The sequence below is a fragment of the Gambusia affinis genome, linkage group LG10 (assembly GCF_019740435.1).
Source record: "Gambusia affinis linkage group LG10, SWU_Gaff_1.0, whole genome shotgun sequence".
NCBI classification, from domain to species: Eukaryota; Metazoa; Chordata; class Actinopteri; order Cyprinodontiformes; family Poeciliidae; genus Gambusia; species Gambusia affinis.
Window position 1 is genome coordinate 16,046,354 of NC_057877.1, and position 19,049 is coordinate 16,065,402.

Below are 19,049 nucleotides of genomic sequence, written 5' to 3' on the forward strand. Positions count from 1 at the left end.
TATCCCTCGCTTGGAGCTTAAAGCTGTTGTCCGATGTCTTCATTTGTTAGACTTTAAAGAAAAATACTTCTTTAGAATTCCAAGTCCTGGTGAGATATCACTATCAGTCCGTTACACTGAAAGACGCTGCATGAATCCTCAACGTGAAGATAAGTCATCATGCTCAGACTTGTTTTAGTAACTTCCTTTAAAGTGTTCCTGTTCATTGTGACTCAATTTGCTACTTTTTCTTCCAGGTTATAAAAGATGTTAACGCATACCTTTAATAATTGCAGTCGTGTTGATAAATGTCTAATACTACTGAAGCCTCCCCTTTTCCCTGCAATATTTCAAACTTCCAATTTTATCTTTCCTAAGTTTTAGTATTTATCAATTTGCTCAATGTTTTTTTTTTTTTATAACACTTATAATGTGTTGATGACCAAATCTTTAATGTTGGCATGTCAAGTTTGAATCATGATTTAACACATAAAAACATGGCTATCAAATTTTCTTCAACTTAAAGTTCATTTGATTCATTCAAGTCCATGTAGGAAACATTGGATTTTTGCCCTACTAGATTTTTGTTTACAATATAAAGTAAATTTAATAGTTTAATTACACTAATTTTATCTCCCAAAGATGGATAAATATCTGCTTCTGGTACATTGCAGCAGACCTGTAAAAAATGTTTTAAAGGATAAAACTAATTGCGACGGCTAAAAATGATCCACATAGTTTAGTAGTTAAAGACGTAAAATATCTCATAAATTCAACCTTAGCAAGTACAAACTTGAAATTATTCAAGAGTTGAACAATGAAAAGTACAATAACTGAGTATACAGGAGGAGAAAAGCGCAATAGGTTTGGGAATTGGCAGCAGTAATGAAGTTGTTGAGCTAAAAAGGAAACATTGCAGTGTCTAAGCTTTGACCTTTATCTACACACTCTTAATTCGAAACAAGACTCAACCAACCGAAATGAGTTTCCTCAGTTTGGTGGAGGATAAGTATATTGAAAATGTTGAGCCTTATTTAGCCCATGGACCAACACCCAGCTTTCCTGTGCTCTGAGTCAGAGCACCGTAACTGATTCTTTTCATTTACAGACCTTCAGCACAGACTGAATGTCTCTAAATTAAAAGTTTATTTTGTGTTGAAATGCCTGTTTCTAAGGATAACACAAACCCTCTTCCAATAAAATAGAACTTGTACTTTTTACATGGTTAAATTTGAGAATGTGTCACTATTACAGACAAACATGAAGGTTAAAAAAGAAAGATGAACATTTTGTGTTGACTTTATCACTCAGAGGCAAGTCTGAAGAAATGAACATCTCTTGTACTTTCTCTCACTTTAGCTCAACTCTGCAGTCTGAAACTCATCTTCAGGTAATAACTAAAGTCATAAAAGAATATAACTGTGTATACATGAACTGTTACTAGACAACATAGTATCACCTCATCACTAAAAGCTGCATCTAGATCTTTGTACAGCTAACGCAGGTTTCTTTCAAAGAATCAGAGACTCTGAAGCAAATTTGTGTAAGTCCATAAATATTTGCAGGGCATTAGGTCGGGATCTTTCCTGACCAATAAACGTCCAACTCAAAGCTGGAACTTCCGTCTGCAGGCATCCATCTCGTGGCGCTGAAAAGTGAAAATATTTTTGTGTCACAGTAAGAAATAAAACCACTGATGTGTTCTCCAGGTAGCATCTCATTAAAATCCTAATATACTATAATAGATAAGCAGATTTAAGCAAACAAATCCAGTTGATATGAAAAAGTCAATTAAATCTCCTTTTGTATTATACAGACTCACCTTCAGCACCCATTCGTACTCTCCATACTTGGAGTCGAACGTGCCCTTCTGCAGAGATCGGAGTTTCAGAGTGAAGCGAGGTCCCAGCTCCTGAATACCAACTTTCTTCTCGTTCTTGAAAATATACCTTACAGAAATACCATAATTAGTTTATTTGACCTCACTGAAAGAAACTTGAGCCATTTGACCTTGACTCCATTTTTTTAAGGTCATTTTACTTATTGATAGGTAAAATAATCACATACACTACAACAGGTTGAAAACTCCAGCACTGGAAGCAGCAGGATAGTTATGAAAAGAGAGACAACTTGATGTGTGTAAAGACTTTCCTAAAGGACCTTCACCTACATCTAACTTTGAAAAGTCTCACTCTAAAGTCTTTGGGAAGTAAGTAGCTTTGAAGAAAATGTGCTAAAGCCAGGCTCAAATTTACTGTCAGCAGTAAAGACTTTGCCCTGATGGAGTACTGACTGTTAAAGACTGGAAGCAAGGAAGGAAACAAAATATTTTCCCAAATCATGTGGTTTAAAATGCTATTCCACAAAATACATCCGAATTTGAAGAAAGCTTAAAATAATATATTAGCAATAATTCTTGGATTTAGCAAGCATAATTATAATTTAATAACTATAATATGTCATCATAAGTGACATACAGAAAAATCTCTATGAACTATCTACATCTAAGATTTTGAGTTACTTGCATCCACATAAAAAAGGGGGGAAAAATAATTCCTGTAAATGGAAGGATGTCTTCCTGATCAAGCTTGAACATTTACCTGTGGAATCTGAAAAAGATGAAGTCTCTCTGATTGTGAAAGGTGGCGACCTGTCGACCCACAAACTGAGGGTTCTGCGGGAACAGAGCGGCGAACAGACGACCAATGCTGTGTCCGAGGCGGGTGGTGAAGTTGTTGAGAATCACCTCTGGATAGTGTTCGGTTGGCTCTTTACCTCGTCTCTGAAAACAGGAGACAGGACAGCGGTGCATCAGTATGAGAGCTGAGGTTCGTCTCCAACTAAGAAGTGGTATTTAACTAGGAAAAGAGCAGGGAAGCACAAGAACACAAGGTTTGTACACATTTTTATGCAAAATGTTCAGGGTTTTTAAGCTTATTTTTAAACTGCCTAGGAAACACAATGCAGGTTGTGGGAGATGAGAATTCAGATTTGTACCCCCTAAAGGCATTAATATTGAGGATGCGTTTATTTGACTTGCCTTTATCTCTTTTCTTAGTCGAACACTGCTGACTTTGAAGTGTGCAGTTGGCCCCTCAGGAAGGTGACAGAGAACCAAACCGTCTGAAAATAACTGTTAAGGATCCAGATTAGACAAAATAAGTAGTCAAATGAAAACAAAACAAACAAAAAAAAACTTTCTGCCAGTCTGATTTGGGTTTTTTGCAATCACAGAACCCAGATGGTAAGTAAAACAACATTTCTATAAATATTGATTCTAGTATAGTCTTTGAGCTTCTTTATACATATTTTGGGACGAGGATAAATTTACAACACTTTGTGAAGTCAGAAGAGTAGCAGTCAATGATTCAAGTGGGAACAAAAACTGAATGTATCTAAATAAATTTCCTCATGTCATCAGTAGTGCTCTTTGAAGTCAGGATACTGGGCACCAGGCGATCCTGGTTGATGACCATCATGTATGTGAAGTCCCTGGCAACACACTGGGGAATGATCCTCTTTAGGGCGAGGCCTCTTCTGTAGTAAACATGGGCGTTTGGGATGACACTGGCCAGCTGCTCACAAAACCTCACTGTTCTCTGCAAAACACAAATGATGCAGTTAATGAGGTTGACACACATAATTCTAGAATTTCAATTACATGATCTAAATTTTAAAGTAATTTCTATTTTCAGTCCAAAAAGTTACATTTTACATACATAAAAAAACTATTGTTGCATTCTTCAACATTAATGTCACTATGCCGTCTTATAGATGACATCATATATGAAGCTTCTTTTTTAAAACTAGGTCTGAATTAAAATAGCAAATAATCCCAAAACTACTAATGGCTGGTAATTAAAAAAAATACAAATAAAAACTGCATTCAAAACTATTAAAAGTCTTAGAACAACTGCAGCCACTCACCCCTCTGGGTCTGTCTGATGTAGTGATGAGCACTTTGGGATTTGTCAACCCGTTGAAATATGCTGAAAATTCATCAGTTCCCTCATCAAAAGCAACCTGGTCATGAGCAAAATGAACAAAACAAAGAGTGTTTGTTAAAATAAACACACACATATAGAAAGAGCAAAGCAACAAAATCCAAACCTCTTCGTCTTCTGGATCAACCGCTGTCTCATCGAACACTCTCTGGTTTTCTATGGTTTTGGGGACTTCCTTTGGTGGCGCCTATGTTGGAAATAGATTAACATGGAGTGAATGACTGGTATGAAAAAATACCAGTACAAGAATGCACTTATTTGGATTATAATTTAAGATAACAAGTAAGAAAAAAAGAAAGAATAATAAACACTCACCTTGTCACCTAATGCTTCCCTTTCTTTTCTCCTTTTTTTCTTCAGTTGAAGTTTTTGCTAAAAGTCAGAAATATACCAGTTATTTTCAACACTCCATTTTAATAGGTGGAAATGTTAACAATATGATATGCACTGGGTGACTTCAAATAAAGAAACTTTAACTCTTCTGTAGTAGAGAGGACAGCTTGACCCTGAAGGCCGTTTACCTTCCTCTTCTCCTGCTTGAACTTCATGAACATGAGGTGTCTCCGCTGTTTGTTCTTGATCTCGGAGACATTGAATGTGGGGGGAAACGCTGTTGTCGGATCGGCCTGGTTCTCCGCGGCGCTGCTCTCTTCCTTCACTTCTATGTTTTTAACCTTCGTCTTTGCTTTCATTGACTTCTTCTTCTTCTTGCTCTTGCTGTCCTGATCCGTGGGAACTTCTATGATATCCATCTTTCGTATGTCAGCGGTCTGTTTTGAGTTATTATCTCACGTGTTTACAGGCTGTGTGCTCGACTGCGTTCACTTCCTAGAATGAGAGGTGAAGAGATTAAACTTTAGCAATAAAAGAGGGGGACCTCTGGTGGTGAGGAGGTGTACTACATCTCTCACTCATCGCTGTTGAGAAGGTCTGAACAACTTAGCCACATTTTAATGACGCGCATTTGATTTGAGCATTTGTGATAATTCCGAGATGAAATTAAAAAGTCACACATTTGACCGTTAGATTTATAATTTTGACTTTTATTGTCACAATTCAGGCTTTCAAATTTATATACTGAGTTCCAAAATTATAGTGTCAGTTTTCAAGTCATAATTTTGACATGAAAATCATAATCAATCAATAAAAACTCTTAATTCATACATTTAAAGTAAGAATTCTGATCATTCTGACCTGTAATATAAAATCTTTCATATAATAGTTAATAACATATTTATCTAAATGCAGCTGTACAGCTATTGTTTAAATAAAATCCCAAAACATCAAAATCACTTTAAAAAAAGTACAGTAGGTCCTCCATTATAAAGTCAATATCATACTTCCTTTGATATTATTGCCCTTAATTCTGTATAGTTATTTTGGCTCAACATGTTTAATGTCCTGCATTTAATTTAGGGTTTTAAATTATACAACATTACAGAAAAATATCTTCTGAAACACAGCATTTGAATGAGATACATGATATCTGATTACATTTTTTTTTCCAATTAAAGTAGCAGGATGAAGTATCCAATGGTCCTCTCTTTCGCCTCCAGTTTGTCTATACATTATAAAATACTGTACAAATATCTTATTGCTTGTTGTACACTAGAAAAAGACAAAACCGGAAATTCATATAAATATATTAATAAGTATTAAATTCTTAATAAGCATACATAAGTACCCTGTCATTATCCCCAAATTATATTTAGTAAAATCCATGTCTTTCTTCAGGCTCCCATTAATACCATTTCAGATTTTGGTAACACAAACAGAAATACAAAAAAGTCATTCTTGTAAAAATTTGAATCTAAGTGACTTCTAAGTGATTTCATGCATACATATGTATCTCTATTCGACACAAGTCACTTGCTCAGAGTATTTGATAAAAGAAAATCCCCTGGTGTAACGATGCTCATTTGTGAAAAACAGTTGATTTTCATGACTGTCAGCTTTTACAGTTCTCTCTTGTGAGCCTTAGAATGAGACTTTTCACACGGTTCATAGTCTGAGATCAGTGACCTGAAAGCTTGTCCCACTCGTGGATCTTCAGTGCAGATTGCTCCTCCTCCTCTGCTCATCTGACTGACCTCCCTGTTCATATCAGAGATGCAGGTCCAGCCACCGTCTGAAGTCACACTCCACTTAGAGTGATCCACAGTGACACTGACGGCCTTCCCCTTCTGCAGCTGCACTTCCTTTACATTGTAGACATGATGATTGAGCCTTGAGCTGCAGTTGGAGGATAGCGGTTGACTCAGTTTCCCCCAGCTCTTCACAAAAAGTTCGTCGGACACTTTGTTCACTATGAGACCAGAGTAAAGGTCTAGGATGTAACAGAACATAGATCATCATCAGTTTTAGACAACGAACTTCAGAAGTTTTCTTAATTAAAAAAAAAACAAAACAAACAAAAAAACATTTTGTGAATCAGTGCCAAAACTCACCATCTTTAAATCGTGTGTATTTTGCAAAGCTGGTGAAAGTGCTCCCTGCTGCTGATTTCAGCCTCTCCACTCTAAACCAGGGCTTTTGTTTTGGGTAGCAGCTTCTCTGTGCAACACAACGCAGCTCCTCATGAAAAGTTCTTGGAATTTCAAAGTCAAATGAATAGGCATGGATGTACATGAGCTGCAGTCCTGAGGATTTGAATGGCATCATTTAAAAGATATATATGTATTTTTTAAATCTAGTGTGCAGCTCCAGGAAGCTTCTCCAGTAACTTACCTATTTCTTTAAACTGCTGGTAGGGGAAAGTAACACAAAAAAATGTTTGCGCATTTGCTTTTCCACTGCTTGGCCAGAACTCTGTACTGCGATATGTTGGAAATTTGGGTGTGCTGTGTGAAAGCCAAAGTCCAAAGTTGCGATCCAACATCACAACCCCTGAAGGAAATAAAATAAGTGTGCAAGCAATTTAATTTGACAGCCTACCTGTACTTTGTGTGCAATTTGGTTGAGAAGAATTGGGCCCACCTTTACTGTGACCGAATGATGAAGGAGCAGAGTTTGAATTTGGAGGTTGATCATTGTAGAGCATGTATCCAAACCCTTCAGTCTGACCATTAAAAATAATAGAGAAAAAAAACAATGCGCTTTAAAAGCTGGTTTGATACGTTTTTTATTAATTTATTTATTTTAATAAAATCTCACCTTTTTGGTGTAGAAGTCAAGAAGAGGTTTCAGTGTTTGTGCAAGAAAGCTAGTTTTACTGTCGATTTTCTCCTTGCTGAGTCTCCACCCACCAGTGCTCTCATCCATGTACAAATACGACAGTCCACCGTCTTCCACATTGGGCAGTTTATACACAATATACCTAATGGTGAAGATGTGAATAGTTGATCATTTTATCAGTTTAAGCTCAATAGAGGTAAGAATATTGTCAGAAATCTTCACTGACCAGTCAACATCTTCTCCTCTGTCATTCCTGCACTTCACATCTGAATAACACGCTTTAAAAAGAAGTCCAATACTGAGGAGGAATCCGATTAGAGCCTGAAACAATTAAAACAAACATGATTACATAATGTTCATTGTGTAATTACAATTAAAAAAGAAAATACTTGGGCTTGATTAGATAAACTCAGGGTTAGTTGTAGTGATTAAGCTGCTTACTAAGATGAAACATATAGAAGTTTTTTTAGAACAATTGAGACAGACATTGGATCAAACTTATAGTCAAGATAACTAAGACTTTAACCACATCATGTTAGAAGTCTAGTAATTTCTTTGTTCACATGTTATCTTAAGGAGTTATGGAGTAGGCTTTTGCAAATATGCAAGATTGTTGTTCTCATTACCAAAATTTGGGTTTAAAATATTTTAAGCACGTTCTGGTTTCCTATAAAATGCTCTTCCTGGACTAATAAAAATGAGCGATGCAGCACAACGACTTCCCTTCACAAGAACAAGTCAAACCCACAGTTGAAATCTATTCAGAATATTAATATATATAGATGTCATACTACTTTCACTTTGTGAGCTCTCATTCATGCACCAAACTTGCAAACAGTTCAATAATATTAAGGAAACGGAGTTAAAACTATCCTTTATTTCAAAGTTCTTTTATTTATCTTAAAATAAAGATAAAACTCTACTTCAGACAACTAATTTATGCTATTATTCTCTTTAAAATATTCAAACATATCACTTACGTGCGCTGTCATCTTCACTCGCCTTTAAACTGGATTACAAACCTGTTTGAAAAAGCTGCCGTGTCATATGTCAGCGTAAAAAGGAAACTCACACCCACATCTCGCCTTCATGTTTCTGCTGCTTCCTTGTTGCTCAAACCAGAACAGTGAAAGAAACATTGTTACCTTTGTGTCTTAACAATTTGAATTGCTCCACACCTGCTGACACTTCCATTCTGTTTCACCATGTAGGAGCAAAAGTTGTTAGTAGTGCAACTCACACGCAGCATCTTCTGAACATTCATGCAGATTCACTAAGTAGATAGAAAGCTGGAAAACACCATGATTGGACACAAAGATTAATGTTTTTATTTATTGTCTTCTAAACATGTTACTCAACTGAAAAAAATAACAATTTCATCAAATACAAATTCATATAATAGTCGTTTGTTTCAGTTTTTCTCAAGCAAAACATAATAAAACACAAATGCCTCCACTGTTTAGCTGAATTCATGGTCAGTGCAGACGAGGAAATGCAATCCTCTGCTCGATGTTCAAAATAACATGACGGCTTTACTACGTCCTACCACTGTGACCACTAGGAGGCACTGTTTAACGCAAATGAAATAGAAACAAATGTTGAACGGGGACAGAATGGATTCAGTCACATGACGCAATTAATTTCTTCATGCTGGTTTTACAGTATTATAGTAATGTATTTGTTTTTGGGTTTTTTTCAGACGCATCGACCCAGTTCCAGTGTCATGGAGTATCAATTTGTCCTTTAAAAACGCCATCACACAAAAATAATCTTGATACAGAAAAGTTGTTTCCAGAGAGTGGTATCCTTTATAAAATAATTAAAACTTGCATAACCAACCTGCCACTCTGTAAAACAAGTAACTGGCCCCTAAACCTAATAACTGGTTGTGTTACACTTGACAGCAACATTTGTAAAAACAAAACAGAGTTTGACAACACCAGAAAAAAAAAAAAAAAAAAAAAAAAAAATTTTTGAGCCAAATCAGATTAGGGCTTACTGCTGTGCTTTGTATTAAAAAAAAGTTAAAATAACAAACTAGAAGTGCAACTAAATGTAAAAATTTTAGCAAAGAGTGATTGCATCAAATCAGAGGGTTACCAAATCTCTACCACTATTATTTACGGCTGTTGTACACAACTTAAGTGTTCCAATAATTGTGAAGGTCACTGTGAGTTTGTCACACTAACTTACTCAATTCAAGATCAAAATAACCTATCAGGTAAAAGTTAAACTAAATTTAGTTGATGCTTATAAGACAGATTTTTAAAATCTAAAATGGTAAACCTCATGTTTAACTGTGTACATTGTAAATGAATTATGACTAAATAATCCTCAGTTATAATTCAGTCTTGTTTAGCAGCTAATGTACCAGTCCACTGCCTTTCTGAAGGCCTTGTAAATCACAGGGTTGTAGGAGCAGATCAGCCCTCCACCACGTAACATCTGAGTCTTGACCCGGTTCAGATCCCCCAGGCAGACCACCTGGTCCTTATAAGCCTGTGACACACACCACTTTGAGTGGTCGTAATGAGATTCAAACTGGACTGATGGTGGAAGCACAGTCCTCTTGATGTTCATGGTGTGCCTTGGCAGTGAGCAGTTGGAGGGCAGCTCTCGACCTTGGGTCTGCCAAGTCTGCACCAGAAGATCAGCGTCCAGGACCTGAGCCACCCAGCCTGTGTAGATATCTGAAGGAAGGTCAGATAGAGAACTCAGGTCCATCAAGAATAAAAACATATCTTACAGAAGTATATACAGCTCAAAGAACATGTATGATCTATTCATGGTATTTAAATGCATGCCATCGTGGTATACACAATGGCATGCATTTAAAGGATGGAATAAGATTTCACATATACACCATCTTCCTGGAATCTCGAGAAAACTATTGAGAGACCAACTACTCTGGCCCTTCAGAGTAAGCAACCACACCTCTAAAGATCAAAATGCAAAATCTTAGAACTTCTTACCATCTACAAAGTGCTCAGATTTTGCGTAGCTGACAAATTTGTCCCCACTGACAGAAAACAGTGCCTTTACTCCCTTGTTGGCGGTCAGTGGCGGTCTGGAGCCCTCACACAGCTGGAGGAGCTGCGGCAGGTCGGCCGAGAACGCGGTGGGAACAGAGCAGTTGTAGAAACGTGGGTAAACATAGACGAGCTGCTGTGCTGCAGTAGAAAATAAAGAAAATAAAGATGTAACTATGCATGAAGAATCTTTTTCACAACGTAAATAGGCTTTGAAACGTATAAAGGCCTAATTTTATACATTAACTCAAAAATGTACCTACCCTTATTAAAATTCTAGGTTTTTGAGACTTAGAAATCTGAGAACAACCTGTGCGTAAATTTGTGCAATTGATTACACAATCAATTTTGACACAATTCAAACCTTTGATTTTCTTAATGATGAGGACATTTTGTACACAGAGTAAACAGAACATTTAGAATAAAAATATTAAATCAGAACAATAAAAGCAAAATTTTTAACACAGGAAAAATGGGCTGAACAAAAAGTATGTTTTATACTTAAAGGTTATTGTTTTAAGAGATACTTTTAAAAAACAAGCATCAATAAAACATGTCATTCACTGAATATGCCTCTCTCAGTAGTTAAAAAACACAACATATAATCATATACTTAAATTTTGTTCAAACTTAAATTATATTTTGCAAAAGGGTTTTAAAAAAAAGTCCAAATAAGTGGACATAAGTTTTGCCTGGATTGATTGTTTTCCCAGCAGAAAAACAGAGTTGACCAGATTTTAAAAAGGTTTTTGAAAGGCTGCTGCTGTTTTATTTGGCTTCAGGATTTATTTCTACAAACATTGCTACAATTTTGAGGAAGAAAGAACTTGAAGTGGAATCAGAAAAATAACTGCTAAAAGAAATGAAGCAAAAGTGAAAACAAATATGTATCTCTATTTGTACATAAGTTGTTTTTTAAATTCATTTTTAATAATGATTCCACATAATTAGTTTACTCTCCTTAATGTTTCTTTTGTACATGTCAGGTTCATAGATTTGCTGCACACACCTTTTGGTACAAAGCCTAAAGCAGATGTTGCATTTAAGTACTGGGGAAAAAGTGGTTTATCTGAGATTTACGTGGCATTTGTACGTTTGATTAGTCAGTCAGAAAGTCATTTTTCTTTGTTCCAGCTTTAACTCAGTACAGTCTTGAGTTTTTAACATATCAAAAAGGGTTGAGAAAAATAATAAAGGAATATCTTGGCTTGTTTTGTTTCTAAATTCATTTTGCTTTGCAGTATGAAATATTTTTCTGCATGTTTATGAAAAACAGGGTCAACATGCTTAATAATTTATACAGCAGACTTTGTGGCACACACACGCACACACACACACACGCTATAAGCAGTCAGGACTGGTTGCTTCATGACGCACTCACTCACCTATACTGAGAAACTGTGAATACTGGTAGGTCACACACAGGGCAGTCTGGCCATTGTGTTTGCCAGAGGAGGGGTACTGGTAGCCTCGCTCAGGGAACGAGGGGAAATGGGGAACGGTGTGAGACAGCCAGAAACCTTGAGAATGGTCAAAGAGCAGAATCCCTGCAGGATGCATGAAAGCACACACTTGAGCAGGCAAGAAAGCACATCTATGCTCACACACGTGCAAACAAGCATAAAGACTGCAAAAACCTTTCCACCAAAGTTGTGTCAGAGTGTTACAGAGGTCAGAGTAAACAGTATCAGGCTGTTGCTCTTTGGACATTTCCTCTCACATTGATCTGCCTTCACTGCTAAATCACAACCTTTTACTGCTGAACTGCTGGTTTGTTAACTATAAAACTGCATCTTTATAGTTAACTGTAAAGATGTAGATATTTTTATTTAACTTAAAATACTGTGCTTTGTTTCTATTAACTACTGCTGTTATGATAGCAATGCCTTAAATGTTTTTTATTTTAATTTATGTACCATTTACAAACCCCTCACAAAAACAGAGACTCAAAACAAATATAAGGCAAAGCTAATTAAACACTACAGATTCCTTAATGTAGCACATTTTACAGTGCAGTCAAAAAAGTTCAGTTCTTTCACAGAAAAAAAAACAAAACAGTGTTTCAGGACATGAAGGATATATTCAAAGATCCAAACCACTGTGAAATAATTTTATGGATAAAACAAGTATAACTGTAATTATTTCAGATTAACTGTACCTTTAGTGTGTCCATAAGTGTGTATGTATTTCTGGTGTGGTGCACCGTCATTGTAGAGTGCATACACAGAGCTGTTTGACTGAAAGAGAAACTACACTGTTAGACTTTTTATTGTAATTTTACAGTACCTTACTGGCAACACTGTTGCCAGTAAGTTACTGTAATTGCCATTCTACAATACCTTACTGGCAACAGTGTTGCCAGTAAGTTACTGTAATTGCCATTCTACAGTACCTTACTGGCAACAGTGTTGCCAGTAAGTTACTGTAATTGCCATTCTACAGTACCTTACTGGCAACTTACTGGCAACAGTGTTGCCAGTAAGTTACTGTGATCACCATTCTACGGTACCTTTACTGTCATGATATTTCACAGTTAATTTTTACTGTGAGTGTGCTTTGCAGTTATGACTGCTTTACTGTAAATGCAGTTTATAGCATAAAACTGTAAATGTATTTTATAGTAAAGCTGGTCAACTGTAAACTTGTTTCACAACATAATGTCAGTTTTACTGTAAATTAAAGTTTAAATTTTTTAATACAAGAATATTTTACCATGAACCGAAAAATTTTATAAAAGAAATTTTAGTCCAAGTACTGTGAATAAAAACAGGTATTTATTTTCAGCAGATTTGTTGACATAAAATCCATTTATATATTCACAATGTCATAAAGAACAATATCACAATACAATATAATGTGCTATAAAACAACAAAACCATAGAACACACTACAGGTCATGTCAATATTTTTTATGGCACATGTATGTAGCAACATGAACATGTGCATCAAGTACCAGCCATAAACTATTAAAGACTGACTTTTAAAAAATATATAGAATATACTTCATTTAAAAAACCAGCAGAGGCTGCATTGTCAGAAAACAGTAGCTTAAATGTGCTCTGTTACACAATACATCACAAAAACAGTGCAAGTGTGATAATGTACTATATGGTAGACATTCATATCAATAAATATTGTTATATCAGATGCATTTCCTACATCAGAAGAACTTTTATTCCATTTGTCAAACAAAATCAGTGAGATCCATCTTGTGGAAGCTGAACTGTAAAGAATAAGACAGATGATGTGGGAAGTCATGAGATGGTCAGGAAGTTATCTACATTTTCAAATCGACAGGAAGGCTGACAAATTAAGCTGAAGTGACAATGTCCAAATGCATAAAACCATTGGTATAAAGCAGCATTAAGGTGATAATTTGTTTAAAAAAAAATCAATTGCACTGAAATGATAATAGAAGCTGCATAAAGAATGAGCAGGACTGGCTTCACTTCAGGTTTTTGGATTGTTTATGGCAAAAGCAGTCAGTCAGTCTTCACTAATTCAAACGATTGCGTACTGTATTGAGACCCTGCAAATGTCCCCAAGGAGACGATGAAATACAACATGTCATAACAATCTTTTTAGTCATTTTGTTGGTGGACAATAAAATAATAAACATTTGGTAAAATGCTTACCTAGTTGGAAGTCCTCTATTCAAATTCAGCGAGTCATTTGAGGAAGGTGTTGATCCGGGAGTTGACACTGACTACTTTCCTCTTGACAAGACTTCCCGTCTTGCGGCTTGTACTGACTTTGGCTGTGCATTTGGTACCAACATCTGGATTGATCCTCACAAAGAATCTTTTAACAGAAATAAAATATATTAATTGTATTTTTTAAAATGAAGACATACAATACAGCAATCAGCTATGGTTCTTTATCATCAGTCAAACTGTCATTAAATTTAATTCATAAATGGCTTGGTGTAGAGTACTTACCGTTGTATCATCTCCAGCGTGGTGGATGCTGACTCCTGATACTCCAGATTGAAGTCATAATATGACCTAAAAAAGACAGCAAGGACGCTGGCAAAGTCATGTAGTTGCTCAGGCTCGAAAAATACCTTCTCCTCCATACTGACCATCCACCGGGTTGCAGACATCAAGCTATTTCCTAAAATAGACAAACCCTTGTCAGGCTAACGCTAGTGAGTAAAAGTACAGACTACCATAACTATTACATAGATTGCTACAAAAAATTATAGTGATAGAAAATATTCCTCTTACCAAGCATGATTACCCTTGGTGTTGTAGGTAAGGTCATTTCCATCTCAACAGACATCTTGGTGGAAGATACCTTTGAAACATAAAAGGAAAACTCTTAAATATGAATTACTGGTAGTAATTTATATTTAAAGGGCCAGTTCACCCAGATTACAACAGGTTTTTGAGAACCTCACCCCAGAGACTAGACTAGACTTTACCCCTACATCCTGCTACCACTCTGAAACAGCGGATGTGAATGACAGTTTGTGAGGCTAAATGCATTTTTGAAAGCATTACATTCCACAAATACAGTATCTGAATGGCTAAGTACAATATGGGTTGACGAAATGTTTGTAATTTGGGTGAATTGATACCTTTAACAAATTAATTGAACAATTCTGATTTAAGATGTGTGTTTTAAGTTAAGAGTCGATATAAAATTACATCAACCAAGATGAAGATTGAGTCCTCTTTTTCTTCGAAATGTTTTCTTTTTCTCTGACGGAAGTAGGACATTGCTCTATTCCACAACGAAACCGATAATTAGCTGTGTGTTGATGTTTCTTCACATGACTACAAAATTCTCTAAATTATGAAGTACAAATGCTGCAGAATTTACACCTGTACATAGTTGCACCTGTTAGTACTGACTTAACTTTAAATTTGCAAGAGCATGGTTTAAACAGGTGAACAGTCCTTATATGTAACCAGGGTTGGAAATTAACTTTTTTGTCCACCTGCCACTGTGGCTGAACCAACTCAAAAATAACAGAAACCACTTGAATGTTTTCCACCTTTGTCCTCATTTACAGACTCTTATACACTATGTTGGAGATGTAATGGTACTTTAGCAGGCTAACTAGCTGTAGCAAGCTCAAAGTTATAGATTAGGTTAGCTGCTCCTCTACATTTCCAGACTATTTTGTGGCTTCAAATATGTTTGAAGAGCTGTCTTTTTACCTGTTGTCTTGTCTTTTCAAGAGTTGAAACTATGTTAGCACTCAGCAGGACAGAACTGCACAGCCACTTGGAGGGAAAAAGCTTGGGAGTTAAAAAAGTCATCTGACAAAAAGAAAAAAAAGAACAACGTTAGAATTCATCCTTGTTGACCTAGCTAATCTGCACTCTTAACATTTGCAAGGTCATGGTTTAAACAAATGAACAGTTATTAGATTATTTTATTATCTAATAAAATAATTAGATAATTAGTTATTAGTTATTTTTTTAAAAAGGGGATCAATTATCAGTTAACGTTATATTGTTCGACAAAGGATGTAACAACAATGCTAACAGACACTCAGCACTGAGCTTATCTCAACCCAAAGCTAGTCGCTCGAGGAAGATTTAGCGGCAAAAGTCAAGCTAAAACCTTCGGTAAAATTAGCACCTTAGCTAACGTTAATACAGAACCAGCTCAAAAAATAACACCATCATATTTTTCTATCTTTCACCTCATGCTAAGTTATAGCATTACAGCATGATGCTATAAGTTACGTTAGCTCCATCTAAAATGTACATATCCAGATTAGGTTTTGGCTTCAAACAGTTTTCTAAGTGTTTTTTACCTGTCTTGCGAAGAGCTGAAGCAGTGTGAGCCCACAACAGCACGACAAAGCTGCACTTGCACTTGGACGGAAAAAAGCTTGAGTTTAAAACAAACGTCATCAGAAAAACGTTGGAAGCGAAGCCACCCTTGATGACGTTGCCAGATAAACTGCATATTAATGTTAGCTAGGATGTGAAAAAACAAAAGTACATGCTCTCTTTCTGCCTTAAAATATGTTAACCACTAAAGGAGTAAAAATACAGAAACAGAACCACGATGAAACATCTATGATGACCGTTGGAAATCAAATAGAATTCTTACATGGCCAGCGCAAAGACATTATTAGTACAGTACCACTACTGCAATGTGTAAACAGTAAATTACGGCAACTTCAAAACATACAGTAAGTTAATGTAATACTATGTACTATACCCATAAGGCAATGCAAATTACAGTAACTAATTGTAAAGATGTTTTATGTTAGTTTACTGGGCATTTTGCGGTATTTAGCTGTAAAAAATACAGTAAAGGCTAACAGTGCAAGATATTATAAATACAGTACCACTACTGCAATGTGTAAACAGTAAATTACTGCAACTTCAAAACATACAGTAAGTTACTGTAATACTATGTCCTTTACCCATAATGCAATGCAAATTACAGTAACTAATTGTAAAGATGTTTTATGTTAGTTTTACTGGGCATTTTGCGGTATTTAGCTGTAGAAAATACAGCAAAGGCTAACAGTGTAGTTTAATACTTACAATGTTGTACGTATTGTGAATACGTATTTGCCAGCTTGTACATTTTCTTTTGTTTTCACTTTATGTTTTTACTTTAGACAATATGAAGAGGGCACAGAAACAGAAGGAAACAGGCAGCAAATACCCCTTTACAGAATTTGAGGAGATAATGCACTTTTTGAAACATTTGTCTCTGACATTGTATTAATTTAGGATGTTTTGAAAAATCATTAATAAAAATTGATAATTGAAGGAGGAAACTTCGATTATTTATGCATATTACATTTTTTGTTGATGGAATAAATACCTAGGTACGCTTGTGTTCTTTTTGGATAAGATGATGAATATTTATCCCTTTTTTATGATTACACAGCTGATGTGTTAAACTTATTTCACAAGCATACAGTCTGACATCCACAGGACATTCTGATCCAACTCTTTCAAACAAACTGAAGTTCCTGAAATGTTCAACTTTTACTGTAACCAATGTCATTTTCTTTACAAATCTGGGAATTTTCTCTGCTGACTAAATATCTACACCCATGTACTCAAATATATCAGCTTCTTTCCTGTTTGTACCTTACAGATCCTAGGTGTCTACCTTAAAGATTAAAAGCACTCGCCAATGAAGAAGAGCGTCAGATCTCACCATGTAAACCTTTCCCTTGTACAGTTGATTCAGAGTGTTGGCCATGGCTCCTTGGGTTGTGTTAACCATAAATTTACTCCTCTGCCAGCTACCAGCTGCTGAGTCCAGGTACATATACTCCACACCACTGCCAACCTCCCCAATCCTGAACTTGGGTAGTTTGTAGATGATAAACCTGGAAAAAACAGATCAAAACATAGATTAGGAAGATATCGGGGATCATCTTATTCACCCTTTTGTTCCTCAGTATCAGTGACCACAGCACAACAAAAGGATTCTGAAAAATGTGACATCAACTCACCAGTCAACAGCTTCACCAGCTTCATTTCTGCAGGAAATGTCACTTCTGCCAACTGTGAAACACAACAATACGACAGTAATGTGGAAGCAGCGGACGAGTTGAGAGGCCATCCTGAAAATAATACGGCTAAATGTGGATTTAAAAAAATGTCTGAAGCCTTTTTGGAGGCTGTGAGCTGTATGACAGAGTTACTGAAAGTAAATAAAGCACAGCTGCAATGATATGCAAAAAAGGAAGTCGTAAGATGCAGTCACATGATAGGGGAACATGAAAGTTCTGTGTAAGGAAATAAATTGAATATTTATGTTTTTTTACATGGGCTTAGTAACACCTACCAAGCAAAGTTTTTCTTTCTTCTTTTTTTAAAAATTAAACTTCACTAGAGTTCTTTAGATTTAAAGAACTACAGTTGCACCAGTTCACACCTGATCAACTTTTATTTTTAGCTACCAGGCTGCTGATCAGTGAACTAGAGAATATTTGGTTAAAAAAAGACACCACTGTGCACCTGAGGGAAAGTTGTTAACCTTCATTTCACTCATTGAGGCTGAGAAACAACAGTAGATCTTATTTGGCACTGAAAGTTTCTTTTTCACAGACAGTTGACGAAAGTTCCAGTGTTTGATTTATAATTAGACACCTTACAGCCAAAGTGAACAAATCAGTTCTGTAAGTAAATGTTGTGGGGCAGAACTGAGTTCATTTTAATTAGTACCATACACTCTAACGCAGTATTAGTACATAGTGTATGTCTTTGTTTTTAAACTACTTTTAATTATAACTATTTTTATTTTGTTGTGTTTTTGGATTGTACAGCACTTTGTATCAACTGTGGTTGTTTTAAAGTGCTTTATAAATAAAGCTGATATGGTATGGTACATAGGATACAACTCTTGTGCTGTCCAGAGATTTTGAAGCTATTGTTAACTTTAAAATATAACCAACATAATAATATTTAAATTACCAACTCTCTAAAACTACATTAGCCTATGAAAAGGCAAATGTACATTGTCAATACAATACATTTAAAGCAGTAAACACAATTATACAGCCAACCAAGAAAAGAAACAGTAAAACATAATTTTCCATATCAAATGTGACCTGCCTCAGGAATCAAGGAGCTAACAGGTGCAACATTGTTTGTATAGTAAAGTCTCCACATTTATTGTATAATTTACACTTCACTTACACTAAAGTACTATAAAAATTGAGCTTTTTTTAAAATCATTGTTTCAGAAAAAAACTAGATATTTTTGGCTCCACATCTAAAAAGATTCATCTTTTAATATTTTTTAAGCAGTAATATTTAAATCTACATATAAGTAAAAACGCCATTACAAAGATCATTACCAACATGTGATGAGAGTAAAAAGGTAATCGCTTATTCAAAGAAAATAACAATAAAAAGGTCTTCATTTA

At 35.6% G+C, this 19,049-nt stretch overlaps 3 protein-coding genes across 3 annotated transcripts; all 3 read right to left on the reverse strand.

Moving 5' to 3' along the window:
* Positions 1 to 960: 960 nt before the first annotated feature.
* Positions 961 to 4,817, reverse strand: rpf1 (ribosome production factor 1 homolog). Its single transcript, XM_044129513.1, has 9 exons — positions 4,505 to 4,817; positions 4,299 to 4,355; positions 4,090 to 4,170; positions 3,907 to 4,002; positions 3,425 to 3,578; positions 3,020 to 3,102; positions 2,580 to 2,761; positions 1,802 to 1,928; positions 961 to 1,627 (listed from the first exon to the last, which is right to left on the reverse strand). The coding sequence occupies exons 1-9, from the start codon at positions 4,733 to 4,735 to the stop codon at positions 1,586 to 1,588; spliced, it is 1,053 nt and encodes a 350-aa protein (XP_043985448.1). The 5' UTR covers positions 4,736 to 4,817; the 3' UTR covers positions 961 to 1,585.
* A 540-nt stretch (positions 4,818 to 5,357) lies between these two features.
* LOC122838688 (deoxyribonuclease-2-alpha-like) lies at positions 5,358 to 8,224 on the reverse strand. Its single transcript, XM_044129512.1, has 7 exons — positions 8,138 to 8,224; positions 7,384 to 7,478; positions 7,137 to 7,299; positions 6,960 to 7,041; positions 6,711 to 6,869; positions 6,431 to 6,622; positions 5,358 to 6,309 (listed from the first exon to the last, which is right to left on the reverse strand). Exons 1-7 carry the CDS (start codon positions 8,147 to 8,149, stop codon positions 5,939 to 5,941), a joined length of 1,074 nt encoding a protein of 357 aa, XP_043985447.1. The 5' UTR covers positions 8,150 to 8,224; the 3' UTR covers positions 5,358 to 5,938.
* A 251-nt stretch (positions 8,225 to 8,475) lies between these two features.
* On the reverse strand, positions 8,476 to 17,812 carry LOC122838691 (deoxyribonuclease-2-beta-like). Its single transcript, XM_044129515.1, has 6 exons — positions 17,631 to 17,812; positions 17,330 to 17,504; positions 12,345 to 12,423; positions 11,572 to 11,733; positions 10,130 to 10,327; positions 8,476 to 9,847 (listed from the first exon to the last, which is right to left on the reverse strand). The coding sequence occupies exons 1-6, from the start codon at positions 17,738 to 17,740 to the stop codon at positions 9,513 to 9,515; spliced, it is 1,059 nt and encodes a 352-aa protein (XP_043985450.1). The 5' UTR covers positions 17,741 to 17,812; the 3' UTR covers positions 8,476 to 9,512.
* Positions 17,813 to 19,049: the final 1,237 nt, after the last annotated feature.

Bases quoted from the DNA above. Each gene is read 5' to 3' on its own strand.
- LOC122838688 (XM_044129512.1), bottom strand. The intron at 6,623-6,710 runs GTAAGTTACTGG...TCAAATCCTCAG, and splicing joins CCAGCAGTTTAAAGAAATAG to GACTGCAGCTCATGTACATC. The intron at 6,310-6,430 runs GTGAGTTTTGGC...GTTACATCCTAG, and splicing joins ATACACACGATTTAAAGATG to ACCTTTACTCTGGTCTCATA.
- rpf1 (XM_044129513.1), bottom strand. From the start codon at position 4,735: ATGGATATCATAGAAGTTCCCACGGATCAGGACAGCAAGAGCAAGAAG. The intron at 2,762-3,019 runs GCAAGTCAAATA...TCCTGTTTTCAG, and splicing joins GACTAAGAAAAGAGATAAAG to AGACGAGGTAAAGAGCCAAC. The intron at 1,929-2,579 runs GTAAATGTTCAA...TATTTCTGTAAG, and splicing joins ATCTTTTTCAGATTCCACAG to GTATATTTTCAAGAACGAGA.
- LOC122838691 (XM_044129515.1), bottom strand. From the start codon at position 17,740: ATGGCCTCTCAACTCGTCCGCTGCTTCCACATTACTGTCGTATTGTTG. The intron at 17,505-17,630 runs GTGAGTTGATGT...TGTTTTTTCCAG, and splicing joins GCTGGTGAAGCTGTTGACTG to GTTTATCATCTACAAACTAC. The intron at 12,424-17,329 runs GTGAGATCTGAC...TTTCTCTTTCAG, and splicing joins ACAAGGGAAAGGTTTACATG to TCAAACAGCTCTGTGTATGC.